Raw genomic sequence first — 18,630 nt, forward strand, 5'->3', positions numbered from 1 at the left:
CAGTAGCTGCAGCTCCGATTCAGCCCCTAGCTGGGAACTTCCATATGCCGCAGGGGCAGCCCCAAAAAGCAAAAAGAAAAAAAAAAGAAAGGAAAAAGAACAAAGAAACCATCAGTGTGAACACCAGGAACTTACATGTCCCTACGTTCCTCTATTCCTCTTGGCTTCTGGGCTGTTTACAACTTCTCCTCCAGCCTCTAGGAAGGAGCTTTTCCCCTTCCTCACTGGGTCATGACCTCGCTTCCCGTTTCTTTGAGAAAGTGAAGCAATCAGAAAACCTCTGCTGACACCTCTGCCCATGAACAGGAGTCCACAGTTGAACCCCCTTAATGTGAGAAACTGTCCGTGAGCCAACCTGCTAGATCCCCTTCCTCACCTACGTGAAGACACCACTTAGAAGTTCTCCCTTTCTTGCTCCATCAAAATATTCCCCTCTGCTGAACCATGGCTCATCAGCTCACGATGCCTGACTGCCTTTCTGCCTCCACTTCCTGCTTCCCTGTTCCTTTTCAGCCACATTTCTCAAGATCGTGTCTTATTCTCTCCACGTCTTCCCCTCTGCCTTTCTCTTACCATGATCCACTCCCCACACGTCTCTGAAACCTTGTCTCACATCCATGCTGCCAACTTCAATGGTCAACGCTTAGGTCTCCTCTGATGTGCTGGACTCTTCACCCCATCCCAGGACGGCACCACTGGCCGCTCCCTTCCGCTTCCTTTCCTCACTGTGCCGCGTCTCCAGGACCTCACGACAGGGACACGCCCCAAAGCACAGTCCTCGGATTTCTTTTCTCTCTACACGCATTCGAATCTAATGTTTTAAAGTACTATTTATATGCTTCCAATTCCCGAATGTAGATTTCCAGCTGGGCCTTCTCCAGAAACTTTGGACTCAAACAGCTAACTGCCCACTTGACCTCTCCAGCCGCTGCCCAAGACATCTCAGTCGACACCACTAAAATCGAACTTCTTATCTCCCCCTAAAACACTCCAAAGTCTTGTCCCCTCTCAGCCGATGGCCGTCCCATCTCCCATTTGCTGAAGCTAAAAAACCCCAGTGTCAGGCCCTTCTCCTTTCTTTCACGGCCCCCATCCCTCGGGAAGTCCTTCAGCACAGACGCGGAATCCGACGTGCCACACCACGCCCACCATCAAACCCCCTTCTAAGCCCCCATCCGCTCCTCTCGGGACCACCGCCACTACACTGGAAGTCAGACACATCACTACGCTGCTTCAAGTGCTGTAAGGACTTCCCATCTCAGGAACAAAGTTCCCACAACGGCCTCCAAGGCCCTAGGATCCAACCTCGTGCTCTCTCTGACCCCTGCCCACACCGTTCTCGCCCCCTCGGGCTGAACGGGCCTCCGTGCTGTATCCCCAGCACCTCTGCTCTGTGCGGTCCCCTTGGCTTAGAGCATTTTCCCTTCCTTTATAGAACCCCAGGGCTCTGCCCTCACCTCCTTCTAATCTTTGCTCACAAATGATCTGCTCAGTGAGGCCTCCCCAGTCACTAAGTTTAAAATCATGGAGTTCCCATCATGGCGCAGTGGTTAGTGAATCCTACTAAGAACCGTGGGGTTGTGGGTTAGATCCCCGGCCTTGCTCAGTGGGTTGAGGATCCGGCATTGCCGTGAGCTGTGGTGTGGGTTGCAGATGCAGCTCGGATCCCGTGTTGCTGTGGCTCTGGTGTAGGCCAGCGGCTACAGCTCCGATTGGACCCCTGGCCTGGTTACCTCCATGTGCAGTGGGAGCGGCCCTAGAAAAGGAAAAAAAAAAAAATTTAATAAAATAAAATAAAATCACATCCCTTCCTAAGCATTTCCTATTACTCTCCTCTGCTCCATTTTTCTCCATACCACTTAGTGACTTCTAATATACTATAAAATTCACTTACTTATTGTATTTAAAGCCTTCCTCTGGCTTTCAAATTGGAAGGAAAGCTGTATCTCTAGCATCCATAATAGGGTCTGAGACAGTAAATATTCAATAAATATTTGTTGAATGAATGACTGCATGAGAGAATGAACCAACCTTCCTCAAGTGATATGTCCTGTCATAAAGAGAGGAATGCAAATTGGAACAACACTGTAGAAAACAGTAGGGTGGTACCCCAGAAAACTAAATACAGAACAACCGTATGACCCAGCAACCCCACTGCTGGACAAATATCCAGACAAAGCTACAATTCAAAGAGACACATGCACCCCTATGTTCACTGCAGCACTATTCACATTAGCCAAGACACAGAAACAACTTAAATGTCCATCAACAGATGAATGGACTAAGACGATGTGGTATATATACACAATGGAATATTACTCAACCATAAAAAAGAACAAAATAATGCCATTTGCAGCAACATGGAAGCAACTAGAGATTCTCATACTAAGTGGAGTAAGTCAGAAAGAAAGACAAATACCCCATGCTATCACTTACATGTGGAATCTAAAACGTGGCACGAATGATCCTGTCTACAAAACAGAAACAGATTATGCTCATGGAGAGCAGCCATGTGGTTGCCGGGGAGAGCAGGGAGTGGGATGGATGGGGAGTTTGGGGTTCGTAGATGCAAACTGTTATGTTTGGAATGGGTAAGCAATGGGGTCCTGCTGTACAGCACAGGGAACTAGGTCCAGTCTTTTGGGTTGGAATATGATGGAAGTATGAAAAAAAAAAAAGAATGTACATATATGTATGACTGGGTCACTCTTCTGTACAACAGAAATTGAAGACACATTGCAAATCGACTATACTTTAATAAAAAAGAGAGAAATAATGAAAATAATAATGCGATTTTAAAAATCAAGGCACGAGGCCAGTTTTCCAGAAGTCTTCCTAGACATCATTGTGACCCGGAGGAAACGCATCACGCAGCCAGCTGTAAATACGGGTATTACACGCAAGCTTTAAAGCATTTTTGAAATGATGCTAACGATCAATGCAAAAGGTAGTCCAGCTGGTTGGGATAATTTCTACAAGGATGCAGGCTCGACTTCAAAAGGTTCTATGTTCTAGCACATTCTGTGGCCTTGGGCTCTTACAGCGAACTGGCTCAATGTTCTGCTGACACCCATCCTGCCTCTGCCTCCCACTGGCTCAGCTCCTGCTCTGACAGCACAAGGATTAGGGAAAAAGAGAAGAAAATCTCATTGGCATTGAAGCTGCAATTTACCCAATTCTTTCTGTGTATACATCTCATTTCTTTTCTTTTCTTCTCTCTCTTTTTTTTTTTTTTTTTTTTGTGTGTGTGTGTGTGTCTTTTTTTTAGGGCTGCACCCAAGGCATATGGAGATTCCCAGGCTGGAGGTCTAATTGGAGCTGTAGCCGCCAGCCTACACCACAGTCACAGCAATGCCAGATCCAAGCTGAGTCTGCGACCTACGCCACAGCTCACGGCAACACCGGATCCTTAACCTACTGAGCGAGGCCAGGGGTCGAACCTGCGTCCTCACGGATGCTAGTCAGATTCGTTTCCGCTAAGCCTTGAGGGGAACTCCTGGTATACATCTCATTTAATACAACACCAAAGTGAATACACTCACTGACTCAGCGCACACTGAACGCACTCGAGGGCTGTGCACTGAGCTTAGAAACGAAAAGACACGGTCCCTGTCCTCCAAATGTTCCTTCTCTGAGGGATGACAACACACAAGCCGATACACTGCACCGCTGTTCTTTCCAGGCCTTACCACCACCTGACATAATATATTTGCTGTTTATGTCCTCTTTCCCGACTCACTAGTGCCTTTAGCTGTTCAATGCTGTATCTCCAGTACCCAAGCCACACAGCAGGCATTCGATGAATATTTGCTGCAAGACCAAATCATGTTAAAAATGCATGGAAAAATAAAGAAGAAATATGTAAGTATGCCTGGGGAATTTACAGGAGATTGTCAAAGAAGTGTAACATTCAACACCAATCTTGAATAATGCCTAGTTTTCCAAGCAGTTTGGGGTAGAAAGTTGGGCTGAGAGTTAGAAAGGAGAGCCAATTCCAAAGGTCACAGCAGGTGCAAAGGCACTGAGATGTTCATGGAGACGGTTTTCCTTTGACTTTCCCACAGGAGCCATAAATTTGAAAAGCGGGGGCTGTTTCAAATCTCTCTTATGCAATCTCCCTCCACAGTCATTCCTAGAACAGGGCTGGGCACTAGCAGTCTTTTTCTGGTCTTTTTTTTTTTTTTTCTTTTTTTTTTTAGGGTCCACCTGCAGCATATGGAGGTTCCCAGGCTAGGGGTCGAATCGGAGCTGTAGCCTCGGGCCTATGCCACAGCCATTGCAATGTGGGATCCAAGCCACATCTATAACCCACACCACAGCTCCCGGCAACGCTGGATCCTTAACCCACTGAGCGAGGTCAGGGATTGAACCTGCATTCTCATGGATGCGAGTCAGATTCATTTCCGCTGAGCCTCAACGGGAACTCCCACTAGCAGGCTTTTGTAAAATAATTCAGTTATCTTCTAGACGGCTGATAACTTAAAAAGAAAAAAAGACAATTTTCTTTTAGACTCTGTTCTCAAATAAGCCACGCGGAGCAGAGGATAAACCACCAAAGCAATGCTGGTGCTAACAACCCCTTAGTTACATTAGGTCCTGATATAAGGAACACGTATGGTCCCCTATCTGCAAACGGAAGCTCTGGTCTCAGGGCAGCCCTCTCACATCTCCTAGAGGCAGCCTAGATGAAGCACCGTTTTTCCACTGCAGAGACGGGAGACAGGAAGCCTGGAGGGGGAACACACACGGAAGCTGAGAGCCAGCCGGGTCCCGGGTCCCTGGGTGGGAAACTGAGGCTGCTGCCTCCTTGCCAACACAGTCCTTTGGCTTAGAGCGCTGAGCACACCCCAGTGCTGGCCTCTTCTAAGGGCAGTACCGCCAGGACAGGAACCCCCCCACCAATGGGCCTCCTCCACTGTTGAGGCCCCGGGGCTTCCCGCCCACCTGCTGTAACTGGGGGCCATCCCACCAGCTGGGCTCTTGCCAACCTGCCAAGGGCACCTACTGGGTTCCCCAGGCACCGTTTTCCTGTACTGATGTTTTCTCCTGGGACCTGAGTAGTCACTGTCATAATTGCTGATAGCAGACAAGTCCCAACTGACTAATTACTGTCATCAGTGGGGGGCCTTGATATTGAGACAATCCCCCGACAAGTCAGAAGAGACTGGTTAACAATCACCAAAGAGCTCATCTGGGCAAAACCCGACCAACCTCGGTTCGCTTTTTCTGCTTGTTTTCTTTTTTACACATGAAAATATTAACGCATTCAACCATCTGATGGCCCCAGTGGGGCCTAAGAGCAGGACCTGAAGAGGCCCTGCTAGCAGCTTCCCCACCCCCCTGCCCCCGCTGAGCTGGCCTTAGGGCGCGTTCCTCTCGGACTGTGCCTGCAGCTCTCAGCCTTGTCCTCTGTGGCCAGGCCCTCTTCTGTGCTTGGCTCTGACCCCACTAAATCCCCTTTGCTTCTTTCTATACTTTCCGATCTTCTGGTAGTTTCTAGCCCATCCTGAGAGGCATTCCCTGACTTATGGGGCAGGGGCGGGGTGGGCTCGTTTCAGCCCTCTCATAGCTCCCAAAGTCCTGCTACTGCGATGCTCGGTCCTCGGCCTTTGCCATCCTTTGCAGAGAGCACCCCACTCGTCCCAGTGCCCGGCCCAGGGCCTCTCCCCACGGCGCGCACCCAACATCCGTGCACTGAAGAATCAAAGGATGTCCCGCTCCAAAGCGTGGAGGTTTAACCACAGAGCCCATTCCCTTCATCCAGACCCAGGGTCCACAATGACCGTGGGCTGTGGCGGCGCCCTGGAGGCTGGCGGAAGGTCCCTCCCTGGTCCTGGCCATGCCTCCTGAGGCCTCACCCGGCCTCTGTGATTGCTCAGTGCCAGGGCTCAGCCGCAGTCCGCGGCCCAGAGCACGTGCCTCCCGCCACCCATCCTCCCTAGCTGCTCTGACCCCAGCCCCTGGCCCTAGCGCGCTGCCTCTGGGCCCCCAGACAGCACCTCACACAGACCCATTCTGCGCCCACCAGCCAGCTGCTGAGGTCACAGTACTGCTTCAACTTGGACCTACACACCTCAGAAGGCCTCAGCTGATGTCAGGGCTTTGAACTCCAGACTCAAGGGACACACAAGGAAGGGACGGGGACACAGGAGGAAGGGGCAGAGCACAGGCTCTGGTCCAGGGCTCACGTCCCGGCTGAATGACCTCCAGCAAACGGCTCTCTCGGGAACTCAGTGTTTCGGCCCATAACTTGAACGTAACACGGGCTCAAAAGGGGGCTGCAATGCTTAGAGGAGAGAACATCAGACAGCACCCAGCACAGACCTCAGATGTTAGGAAATTTTCAGCAAATGCCACTGCCTTCCTTGCGGACCAGGCCAGAGACCACATTCAGAGAATGAGCGAGAAGACAACTCCCCGGTGCTACCCTGGCTGAGACTTCCACCTGCCCTGCAATTTCTGCTCTTCCATCTTCATCTTTTCTTGGTAACAGCACCTGTAAGTTTTAAACGGTGCCTGGCTGCCCAGATGACACTTCCTGCCCTCCCTGCAGGTAGGGGTGGCCTGTAGCCAGGCTTTGGCCAGTGGGTGCAGGTGGAAGTAGAGTCATGACTCTGGGGGGCGGGGGGGGGTGAGTGAGGGGCTCCCCGTCCTCCCTGCTCCTTCCTAAGGCCGGAATAAGACACGGTGGCCGGATCACGAGTATCTACTTCAGCTGCGAGGCGGAAGCAGGCACGTGAGGCTGTGGAAGGAGAAAGAAGGGGCGTGGGCTGTGACCCCGTCACGTGGGCACGAGGTCGCCCCCTTGCAGAGACATTACCTTTCATCTTATTTCAGCCACTGTTTTTGAGCGTTCAGTCACTGTCACATACACGCGTCCTGAATGAGGACCGTGCTGGACCTGTCCGAGCGAGGTTCCCTGTGGATAACCAGTGCAAGTGCACTGTGGGGCCCGCAGCAAGCTTTCAGAGACCCCGCCCGGCCCTGGCTGCTCATCTTGAAATAATTTCCAAGGGGCGGGTTTACTCCGGGGAGACGGCGAGGTGGAGGGGAACCCAGTGGGCTAAGAATCTACGACACAGCAGATGTTCCCGAGGATACGACTGGAGCCAAATAAACTTGATACACCGTTAAGGAAGCACGTTCGCCTTGCTGCTCTGACATCTGCTGTCGTCCTGATCTGCCCGGTGACAGTCTCAGAAAGGAACTCACTCTTTCGTACCCGCATCAGAATGGGAGTTTGGGTTGGAACCAAAGCAAGAGAGGAGTGGATGAGAGAAGGTCTCGAATAGTCTCACTCAAAGTGGGGTCCACGGACCAGCGGGCTGGCTCACCCTCTTTGCGACTGGTCCGTGAGGAGATAAGGAGCTTGTGTCAGAAGCAGGGGGCAACTGCATCCCTAGGCCCCCTGCTTCTTTCCGCTGACATTCTTTTTTTTTTCACAGCAAGACTTTCCAGATGGAGGAAGCAATGGCGGATGATAGGTTCTGGCTCAAGCACCTTATCCGGTTTCAGAGCCCTTTGCACAGCATTGCTCTGGACTGTGGTTGTTCTCTTATGGGGATTCAAAGCAAACAAACAAAAAATGCAGATACTTAGCCCCACCAGAAACCAAGTGGGTCAGAACCTGAGGATGGGGCCCAGGCACCTGTATTTGATGACGTGCCATAGCTGATGCTGAGGACTCTTTCTGGCAAGAAAGGCGGAACGGAGCTACGACAGAGGCACAGCGGAGCTACGACAGAGGAGCAGAGCAACAGGAATCGTGTGCACTTGCTTTAAACTTAAGCTGCTGCTTCTGAGCACAGGAACTTTTTCCTTTTTTGATGGCCGTGCCTACAGCCTATGGAAGCCCCCAGGCTAGGGGTCGAATCAGAGGTGCAACTGCTGGCCTACACCACAGCCACAGCAACGCTGGATCCTTAACCCACTGAGTGAGGCCAGGGACCAAACCTGCATCCTCATTACTAGTTGGGTTCGTTACTGCTGAGCCACGACGGGAACGCCCACAAGAACATTTAAGACGCTCTTTCTGAGTTCATTCCATCACCTACCGAGTTGGTAGGAGTTGGCACATTTAAATCCAGAGATATTTGATAATATTCTTTCTATAGACTTTGGTTCATATCCCAGCTCTTTCAATTCTTACTGAATTTACTTTCTCATGACACATTAACTCAGCTTCTTTAAAACCAATAAAAAAAGAGGAAGAATTTCCTGCTTTGCCCCATGACAGAGTCCCCAGCACTGTCACTGCTGCCATCAGGTGCCTCTAGCTGCATCTGGGAAGTTGGCCCCTACAAAAACAGGCCAATGGTTCCCAAAAGGTGAGGCTTCTGTGCATGACTCCAAGGGGACGGGTGTCCCCTTACCTGCCGTCCCCAGCCGTCCTTACCTGCCGTCCCCAGGCTCAGGAGCACCGCCACCCAGAGGACCCAGAAGACAATGAGGATGGCCAGTGTCCACAGCGGCTGGAACAGCAGCAAAGGGGAGGTGCTGATGGCTTTATTTGTGACTTGGAGAAGTTCAACTGTCAATTTGATTCTCTTTCTGAGGATAAAAATCAAGACGAGCAGAACTACCTGGGGAGAAAGGGGTTAGAATATTCAAAATAATGAAGAACTGAGTTGAGTTTAAAGCAAATCCTACCATTTTACTGACATCTTCACAAACAGCTCTTTTAAGACAGCTACTTTTACTATAATGGAATAGGTACAGTCTCAAATACTAATTGAGCATCTACTATGTATGCTGACTGCTGTGCTAGTTCCTGCAGCTATTTATTTTTTTAAATTTTTTAGTCTTTTCTAGGGCCACACCTGCAGCATACGGAGGTTCCCAGGCTAGGGGTCTAATTGGAGCTGTAGCCGCTGGCCTAGGCGAGAGCCACAGCAACGCCAGATCTGAGCTGCATTTTCAACCTACACCACAGCTCGTGGCAATATCGGATCCTTAACCCACTGAGCGAGGCCAAGGATCGAACCAGCAACCTCATGGTTCCTAGTCGGATTCGTTAACCACTGCGCCACGACAGAACTCCTTGTTCCTGCAGCTGTAGCAGTGGACAAGACATGGCACCTGCCCTGAAGGAGCTTCCAGTGTGGTCAGAGAGCAGGAGGAAATGAGAATGAGGTCCTCTGGGGTCAGGGACTGTGTTCTATTTCGTTTTCCCTCCTCAGCACCCAAGACACTCAGTGCATCCTGGACAGATGCAGAAGGGCAAGGGGACATGAGGGACGAGTTGCTTCAAAGGAATCTCTGCTGCCTCCTCTACTGGCTTTGGCCTCCTTGCATAAAAATGTCACATGAAGAAACAAAGCTCCCTCCACCCCATCCCAGCCCAGCCACTGCCACCTGTCACTCCCTTCACAGGCGAGCTTCTTTGAGGACCAGTCCACACGGCGGTACCCCCACGCGTCCTCAGCTACCTGTAAGCCTCCAGACCCCCCTACTCTCCTGCAACTGGTCTTGCCGAGGTCACCTCAACTGGCCTTCCAAACATGAAACCCCATGAAACATGCCAGGCCTTGCTTGACCTCAGCATGGTGTGTGGGTCTCCCGTCCGCTCCTCTTTCTGAAAACTTTCCCCTTTGACTCTTGTGCTCGCTCTTGCGTCCGACTCTCCTACTACTTCTTCCGTTGCGGTTTCTTGGGATTTTTTTAAGGGGGTCTCTCTCACCGTTGTGGTTTTAGCATCCTTCCTAGATGCTGATAACCATCAAATGAAAATCTCCAGCCTCACCTGTCTCTAGGTGCTGGATGAGTAAGCACATCAGTGACGGACCAGGCCGTGGGTGTCACGCAGTGTGTCAAACTCAAGTTGTCCTGAACCAGATTCGTTACCTTCACGTACAAATCTATTGATTGCCCTTGTATTCCCTACGCCAGGGGCCCCATTTTTTCTGGACTCTTCAAAAACAAATTAAGTTCCTTCCTTGCGTGCTTCATTTTGTCCATACTTACCCTACCGTCTCGCTCAACAGGCTCTACGGTAGAAGTTTATTGTCTGACTGTCACATCCCCTCAAGCTCCTTGAGGGCAGGGCCGTCCCTCATTGTCCAGGGCTGGCAGAGTGCCTGGTGCACACAGCACAAGCCCAGTCACCCAGTGGATCTCTCAGTCTCCCTCTCCCCTCTCTTCCCACTGTTGGCGCCATAGCTGAAGTCCTATCCTCTCTCATCTAGACCCCAATAACTTCCTCACGACCTTCTGCTTTTAATCCTTCTGACCCCCCACCCCGCCCCAATCCCTCCTCCAACCCATCGCTAAGGGGATCTTCGTGAAAAGTGGTCAAGGACGTCATTTCCCTGCCCCCAGTCCTTTGACATGTCCCCAAAGCTCCTGGACCAAGATGGAAACCATCATCACTGCCAGTCAGGACCCTCCTGGCACGGCCCTTCCTGCTGCTCCTCTCACGTCCCCACACATGCGGCTCCCTTGACCCAAGAGGCCCTTCCTCTTCCAGCTGGGCTCGGGCACTGCTGCCCTCAAGGACCTCATGGTCGGCTGGTTCAGAGGACAGCGGGGGCGGAGCCTCCTGCCTCAGCTGTGGGGACCGTCCCCAGGAGCCAGGCGAGGTGCCAGAGGAAACACAGGAGTTGGCAAGTCTGTAGGGACTTCCATCTCCTGTCCTCAGTGCCCAGCCCAATCGACAGGGAAGGGGGACTTTCGTTTTTTACTACAAATTTTAATGAAGTAAAATGATATAATCCTTAGGCAAATAAAGCTGGTTTCTAGCTCCTGAGTGGAATGCTAAAATACGAGTGTATTCAAACGTGTGTGTGCAATTAAATACTACTCAGCCATAAAAAAGAACAAACGAATGCCAGCTGCAGCAACATGGAGGGAACTAGAGACTCTCATCCTGAGTGCAGTCTAGTCAGAAAGAGAAAGACAAATACCATATATCTGGAATCTAATATTCGGCACAAATGAACCTTTCCACAGAAAAGAAACTCATGGACTTGGAGAACAGACTTGTGGTTGCCAAGGGGGTGGGGGAGAGAGTGGGACGATTTGGGAATCCGGGGTTAATAGATGCAAACTATTGCCTTTGGAATGGATAAGCAATGAGATCCTGCTGGGTGGCACTGGAAACTATATCCAGTCACTTGTGATGGAGCATGAAAATGGGAGAAAAAAGAATGTATATATATACATATATATATATGTGTGTGTGTGTGACTGGGTCACCTTGCTATATAGTAGAAAATTGACAGAACACTGTCAGCCAGCTATAACGGAAAAAATAAAAATCATTAAAAAATAAAATAAACGCATGTGTGTCTTGCAATGTGTGTGTGTGCAGGAGCATGCATATAAAACGTCCCCTCCTGTTCAAGGTCCACCAGGAGGACACTGATCAGAAACCGCCACTTCCCGGGCCTCAAGGGAGATCAGCGTGACCTCCTGGGGACGGTGCCGGGTGCAGCCGAGCGGGGTGGGCAGCAGAGCCCACTCACTGCAGGGCTCAAGCCCGACCTCACCTTTCTGGCCTCTGAGATGCCAGGTGCTGCCTTTCAGCTGAGGCCCCCGGCTGACACCCTGAGCTGAGCATTTCGTCACCTTTCCACTTGTTCACGGCTGCTAGTGGTGACACGGAAACCATTTAAATAACACTTGCGGGCAGCCCAGAGCAATGTTTTCGAGTTGATTCATAAGGCAGCTGCTGGGCACCCAGGACAGAACACGTCCTCACCCAAGTGGTCCTGGTGGCAGACAAGGGTCTCCCTGGGACTTGGGCCCCTGGGGGGGATGCTTGGGGTCTCCTGGGCTCCAACATGTGACGGGGGGAAGGCAGGTGAGATGGGGAGGAAGAAGGGGCGAGGGTGGAGGGATGCGACTCTCCTTCTGCTTCCGTTCTCTCCTGCTAACACCCACCCCCTTTCCCTCCCCTGGGAAAGCAGGAGTGACAAAGGGGGGAGGGGAAGGGGCTCCAGTGCTGGGGGCGGGTGGGGTGCTTTCTGTCCCTGGCCCTGCTCAGCTCAAGGGCGGCTGTGGCGGCTGAGACTGGGGTGGGGAGAAGGGAGAGGCAGGGTGGGCAGTGGTCCCAGCAGGGCCCTCCTCCCCACTGGGGGCTCCCACCAGGGAGCAACAGGGCGGGCTCTCTGCTGGGGATGCTGAGCCTGGGTGGTGGATGCCCCCCTGGGATCCACACCCCGAGGGCAACCTTGCAGCAGAATTCCCAGTGACAGATGGGCTACGAGGTCAAGTCCTTTCTCCCAGGTCACACAATGGGTGGGGTGGCACAGGTCTAGGCTCGAGATTGCAAAGGCAGTCTTTCCCTGTGCTCCGTGTCACAGCACTGCTGGCCTTGTAACCCACCTCACCGCGGGGCCTGTGCGGTCTGTGCATTAGGACTCGCCAGCTCCATCCCCTGGTGCGCGGCCCCCCCTTAACAGGTGCTCAGTCCATGGTGATGGCCACAGAGAAGCCAGGTCTCTTCTGAGAATAAGCTCATCAGCAACCGCTACTTGGTAGGAACTCAGTAAGGAGCAGTGGCACACTGGCTGGATAAATGGTATGTGAGCTGCGGTGCGGTCCTACCCTCTGTACCAGCCCTCCCGCTCCCCCTGGACACAGGTGAGAACAGCCCCCCTCGGCTCCCACATTCTCTCCTTTGCCAGCCTAACCCTCAGGGAAGAGCACCCCCAACCCTGGCATCGCGAGGCCATTCGTGGGGGGCTGTGGAGGTGGGCGGCTCGGGGGAGGCCAGCTCTCCCAGCCTCCTGCCCTGTGCCCCTCTGCCCCTCACACCCAACAGCTTTAGCGTGTACTTCTCCCTGGGATGCAGCTTATGTGACGTCTCACGTGGAAGGAGAAAATACAAGGCCTGGGTCAAATGTGAGAACCTGGGGTTTCCTGAGAGGAGAGAATTGAGCTGGCGAGTGGATCTGCATTTGCTCAAAGATCCCGTGGGCTTGTGGGACGTCCCGGCTGTGGCTCCTCTGTAAAGGGGTTAGTGAGCAACACACTAACAGATGCCCACAGGTCGCCTGAGGGCAGCTCCAGTCCCCTCCAGGGCATGAGATTCCAGCCCTGCTACCAGCACCCAGGAGGGGACCTGGATGATTTTCGGTGCCCCCCCCACCCCAACAACCAGTTTCTCCAGGCTCCACATCCTATGTTCACCTGCTCTCAACAAGGGAGCTCACTGAGGCGGCGGCAGCTTCTCAGCAAACTGAATGAGTCCAGCGGCCAGCAGCTCTGGGCACCAGGGGCTCTGTGAGTTCCAGGGCAGTGGAGCTGTTACACCCTCGAGAGGGCCGGGCACCCACTGGCGGGAGGCTGGGGGCCTCTCCTCCAAACAGTAAAATAGGAACAGTTGTAGGTCTGCCTCCCTCTCTGCTCTAGAGTGTCCACCGTCAGCCACCTGGTGGTGGGGAAGTGGTTTGACTGTATTCAAAGACGACAAATCAGCCAGTGTGATGAGCCAGCCTCAGAGGTGGCAGAAATGACTTAGAAAGAAGTGAGACCTTTTTCATATTTGTTGATCACATCACTGCATCCCTATGTGGGCATCTCAGCCAAGCCAGAAACACACCACAAGTGTGTGTGCACTCATGATGCTAACACGCATGCACATTCTGTGGGGAGAGGAAAACAAGTGCTTGTTGTTTGGGGGTAAAATCCAACGCCTTGGACTGCAGAGTTAACAGCGGCCACTGCTGCTGCTGCTGCTGCTGCTGCTGCTGGAAGGGGCGTTTCTTACCGTGATAACTGTAGACACGAGAGCAAACCCCAGCACACACTGCATGTTTTCCCTTTCGTTGTCCAATTCTACGCTGAGGTCATTGGTGTAGTCGTGATACAGCCACCACAAGACGCCGCAGACAACTGGAAAGCAGACACCAGCGGAACTCAGCCCAGAAGCCATGAAGCGGCCGCCCCTCCCCACACTCTGGCGGCCCTGCTCAGGCAGTGAGTCCCAAGTCCCTAGGCTTTCCAGGCAGTGACCCGCCCTCTGGAGGAGCGGGGCAGGGTCAGGGCGGTCCCCTGTGGACCTGCCAGATCTGGGGTGGCCACGTGTCTGTGGGAGACACAGGGAGGTGACTCCGGAACACAGGTGCGTCCCGTCGGCCTGGCCCACAGGCTGGGTGCAAGCAGGGAGGAACCGGCAGGATGGTGAGAAGAACATTAGAGTCCAGAGTCTCCCATTTCCCAGGGAGCTCTGCGGGTGACAACTCCAGCTGGAGCCTGGGTATTGGCTTGGCACCTGCAAAGCTGGTCAGATGCCCTGACATTGCAAATGCTCAGCACTCAGGTACTAAATGCCACCTGCACCACATCCACGGTGACTGCGGGCAGTCACAGCCTTTACTAGCTGGAGGACGGGAGGGGCGCCTGTCAGCTGCAGGGCTCCAAGCTGCCGAGGGCAGAGCGGATCATCCAGGGAGAAACACTGTGGCTGGTGGAGGGTTGATTTCTTTGGTCATATGCCAATGGTTAAGCTGAAACAGCCTCTGCAGGATGGAAAATAGCTGGTGCCCCTCGGACCCTCTCCCCACCAGCTCTGGGAGGGACCTGGCATCCAGCACTGAAGGGGAAATGGTGGGTACAGGGCAGGGTCTCTGGGTTCCTGCCCCAGCTTAGGGCCCCGTCTCTTCAGACTGGCCGGAGCCTTTGTGTGACAATGTGGGTACCCAACGGGTGACGAGAAAATTCAGAAGAAATCCTTTACAGGGCTTCCAGCAGGCACTGGAACTGACTTTTAATGGTATGGAAACCAGCACCACTCAACCAGGCGGGTGCATCTGAGGCAGCCTAGTGCAGAAGAGACAAGAGGCTGGGCGTGCGCTTTGCCCTTACCTGTGAGGCAGAAGCAAGCCCATGTCCTCTGGGCCCGAGTCGTCTCATCTATGAAATGAAGGAGGTGGACGAGAGGCTCCCCAAGACCTCACGGAGCTCAAAAAGGCCAACTCTTAAGTTCTACACTGAGTGGAAAGGCTTCTCCTTTAATCGAGAAGAAAGCAATCAAATGGAAAGACTTACACAGCAATCCCGAAACAACCAGGGCGATGAAAATGTGAACCAGGAGGGTGCTGACGAGTCGGAAGGTGAACACGAGGGCCAAAGACAAGGCTGGAAACGTAAGCAAAACATATACATTCTAACAACCGCCAAGGCGTGAGGGTAGCGATGACGGGGCTGTAATGACTAAACCGTCCAAAAGGGGGCGGGCTGAGGATTTTCTTGGATCCTAAATATCCTGCACGTCCACCACACGAAATAACAAGACGTCCCAGGCCACTCTCTGAAGCAGATACAAGTTCAGTCGGCTAGAGGAAGCCTCTTTCTGGAAGTGCTAGAATTCTTCTTGAATTAGAAAAAAAAACGAGGGAGTTCCCGTCGTGGCGCAGTGGTTAACGAATCCGACTAGGAACCATGAGGTTGCGGGTTCGGTCCCTGCCCTTGCTCAGTGGGTTAACGATCCGGCGTTGCCGTGAGCTGTGGTGTAGGTTGCAGACGCGGCTCGGATCCCGCGTTGCTGTGGCTCTGGCGTAGGCCGGTGGCTACAGCTCCGATTCGACCCCTAGCCTGGGAACCTCCATATGCCGCGGGAGCGGCCCAAGAAATAGCAAAAAGACCAAAAAAAAAGAAAAAAAACGAAAGCAGGTATTATTCCCTAATACCCTAAACTTTTTTCTTTTAATTTCAAACGAACCTTTTAAAGTTCCTTTTTTTAAAAAATCAAACTCTTTTGATTTCATACCAAGCTTATGTAACGCTCTTTGTGTCCTAGATAGTCTTATTAAATATGAAAGATGAATGCTTTCTAAAAACGAAAACATTGGCGTAACCGTTGTGGCTCGGCAGAAATGAATCTGACTAGCATCCATGACAAGGCAGGTTTGATCCCGGCCTTTCTCAGTGGGTTAAGGATCTGTGCTTGTTGTGAGCTGTGGTATATAGGTTGCAGACGCAGCTCAGATCTGGCATTGTTGTGGCTGTGGTGTAGGCCAGCAGCTACAGCTCTGATTTGACCCCTAGCCTGGAAGCCTCCATATGCTGCGGGTGCAGCCCTAAAAAGACAGAAAAAAAAAAAAAAAAAAAAAAGAAAGAAAGAAAAGAAAACATTAAGATTCTAACTATATGATAAACTGTATACATAAAAATGTGCATATTATTTTCCAGTTGGGGGGGCAGTTGAACTTATGAGTTTATGCTAAGGATTTCAGTGAATTTATGAATACTATTTTATTTTCTTCTAAATAAGAATCCAGGGTTACATAGAGATATTTCAGTGCAGTGGTTAAGAACATGGGTTTGGAATCAGACAGGTCTGGGCTGTGTCTTCGCTCTGTCACCTGCACTAGGCGTGTGACCTTGGCCAAGCCTCAGGCCTCTCTAAGCTTCAGTTTCCTCTCCTACAAATGACGATAGGATTCTGTTGAGGTTTAATGAGTTAAGCGCAAGCACAGTGCCTGGCACATTTGGGTCATGAGAAGTCCAGAAGTTACATGACGATGGCTAGTTAAGCATCCCAAGCACTCAAGGATTGGTGACCTTTGGGTAAGGAAATTATGGAAAACTCAGTTTGTAAACTGGCAAAATTGTGTTAACGGCTATTCAAAGAGTTCCAACCAAGAGGTTGGGAGGCAGCCCCTGTAAACACCGGTGGTAAACGGCAGGCAACGACTCTTGCCGACAGCAGCGGAGAGCACTAACTTGTTCAAAGGGGAGGTTGACTCTTCAAGAGGCTCACTGGGCTGAAGCAGCAAATGGGAAGTCAAATGGTCCTGAGCAGGTGGGGGGCTGCTTCCAGAAAGGCCTGAAAGAGGCACTATCCAGCTCAAGGCCTTGACCCGCTTACAACCCAGCAGGCCTGTTTCCAGGAGGAGCTGGATGCATCAGGCCACTGCTGTCTGAATCTGTTTCACATGGATGCACACCCCTCCTCCCCTGCTCACTGAGCAGCCTTCTGATGTGGCTTGCCTCTGGGAAGAGGGCACACTGGCCAGAGGACCTGTGTGTCTGGTCCCTCCGACAGAGGTTTCATGGCCAGGCCACAAGCTGGAAATCTGCTTTGCACATGCAGCCTTGTGCAGAGCTGGAAGCAGGACTTGGAATGACATGGTCACTACACCAGGGGGACCCCTGCCTATGAGGCCTCTTGGCAGAGAGCCAGCTGGTCCCCCCCAAGTCTTGTGCCCCCACCCCTACTCGAACCTAAAACTCAAGAATACCTATAAGGTAAACATAAAAGGGGATTTTTATATTTAGGTCAAGAGGCTAGTTTTCATTGCACAACATTCGTAAGTGACGGAAACTTTGGGAAAATCACTGAAATAAAATTAATTGAAAATTACCGAATGCGAGGATACAGAGGCCGAGGATGGTGTCTCTTCCTGACATTATTCCACTTAGGATTCGGTGGAGGGTGTCAGCATCATTGATCAAAACAGATGCAAACAGGGAATAGCACTCAGGCGTTTGAGGGACGCATCGGTTAAACAAGGGAAAAGACTTGCTAAAAATAAAAGAATAAGTGACAGAGATGTTTAATTACTTATCTTAAAAAAGGCTCATTTAAAATTCTCAGTGACCAAAACAGCATCGGATCTGCCGTAATAAAAACAGCTTTAGCATCCTGCATGCAGAGCGCACCTCCGAAAGCCAGGCATCGCGCTGCCGCAGTGTTCAGCGGACGCCTGGGCGGGAAACTGATGATGGGGACCCATGGCGACCAGAATCCCCAAGCTGACGAGTCACATTTCTGACGCTCGCGTCTTGGCCCTTCTTAGATACAAACGACCAAGTGCAACACAAGGAACGCATTTCTCTAAGAACTGTCAGAGCCATAGCCTGGCTCAATCGGAAGCCGTCCTAAGGAAACCACCAGCTTTATTCTCTCCTCTGGAGGACAGATAAGGCTTGAGGTTGTGCTATGGACAGAGTGAGGGCTTGAGAAATGGGTGATAAGTGGATGAAGGAGGCTGGGGTTGATAATGACCTTGGGTCGCTGGGACAGCGGACCTTTGCCAGCCAGGTCCCTTCCTGAAATGTAGAACAGCTCAGGAAGGTTCATCGTAATAAGTGAAGCCACCAGCGCTTTCACGGGGTCCTGTTCTTTCCTTCTGCGGGCCCCAAACCGTGGAAATAATCCTGACCCGAGACGTGCCCAATTATCTGACGACTTGCTGAAACATCAGGCCGTCCCCAAACTACGCTGCCAGGAAGGAAACATGGCTTCCGGAACCCGGGGAGCAGCTCAACCCAGAACAGAGGAGAATCTTTCTCGGGAGTCCCCGTGGTACAGCAGTGGTCCCTGAGTCGCTCAAGACTGATTCAAGTACAATTGAACCCTTGTTTTTATAAATTAAGAAAACTGAAGTTCGGATACATTCACGTGGCTCAGATTCCAAAAGGTACAATAGCATAAACTGTGAGAAAGGGCCTTTTCTTCTTCTTGAGGCACCAAATTACATTTTCCCATAAGCAATTATTTCAGTTTCTTGTATATCATTCGAGAGATATTTTTAGCATATATGAATATAATACAGAATTTAAACGGGAGTCTGTGGCTAAGGCTCAAAGACAATAAAAAATTATATTCTCAAAAGAGATTTATGGTGCAGGGCCAGGCCCCACCATGCAGGGCTCATCAAAAAAGAGGTAAGAGAAACTTAA

The 18,630-nt window shown here is 51.6% G+C and overlaps 1 protein-coding gene across 20 annotated transcripts in view; it reads right to left on the minus strand.

The window, feature by feature from the left end:
• SLC44A3 (solute carrier family 44 member 3) overlaps positions 1-18,630 on the minus strand; it is a 103,944-nt gene that overhangs the window by 62,170 nt on the left and 23,144 nt on the right. For all 20 annotated transcript variants that reach the window (XM_085023915.1, XM_085023934.1, XM_085023931.1 and 17 more), the window contains 4 exons: positions 17,310-17,470; positions 14,992-15,081; positions 13,712-13,836; positions 8,396-8,582 (listed from right to left, as the gene is read on the minus strand). In XM_085023915.1, the coding sequence (XP_084880041.1) occupies positions 8,396-8,582; positions 13,712-13,836; positions 14,992-15,081; positions 17,310-17,470 (563 nt within the window). The remainder of the gene's footprint in view (positions 1-8,395; positions 8,583-13,711; positions 13,837-14,991; positions 15,082-17,309; positions 17,471-18,630) is intronic.

Source organism: Sus scrofa, chromosome 4, assembly GCF_054392235.1.
Source record: "Sus scrofa isolate SSC_HxYL_T2T_F1_AM1 chromosome 4, Sscrofa_HxYL_maternal_Yorkshire_Landrace_v2.0, whole genome shotgun sequence".
NCBI lineage: Eukaryota > Metazoa > Chordata > Mammalia > Artiodactyla > Suidae > Sus > Sus scrofa.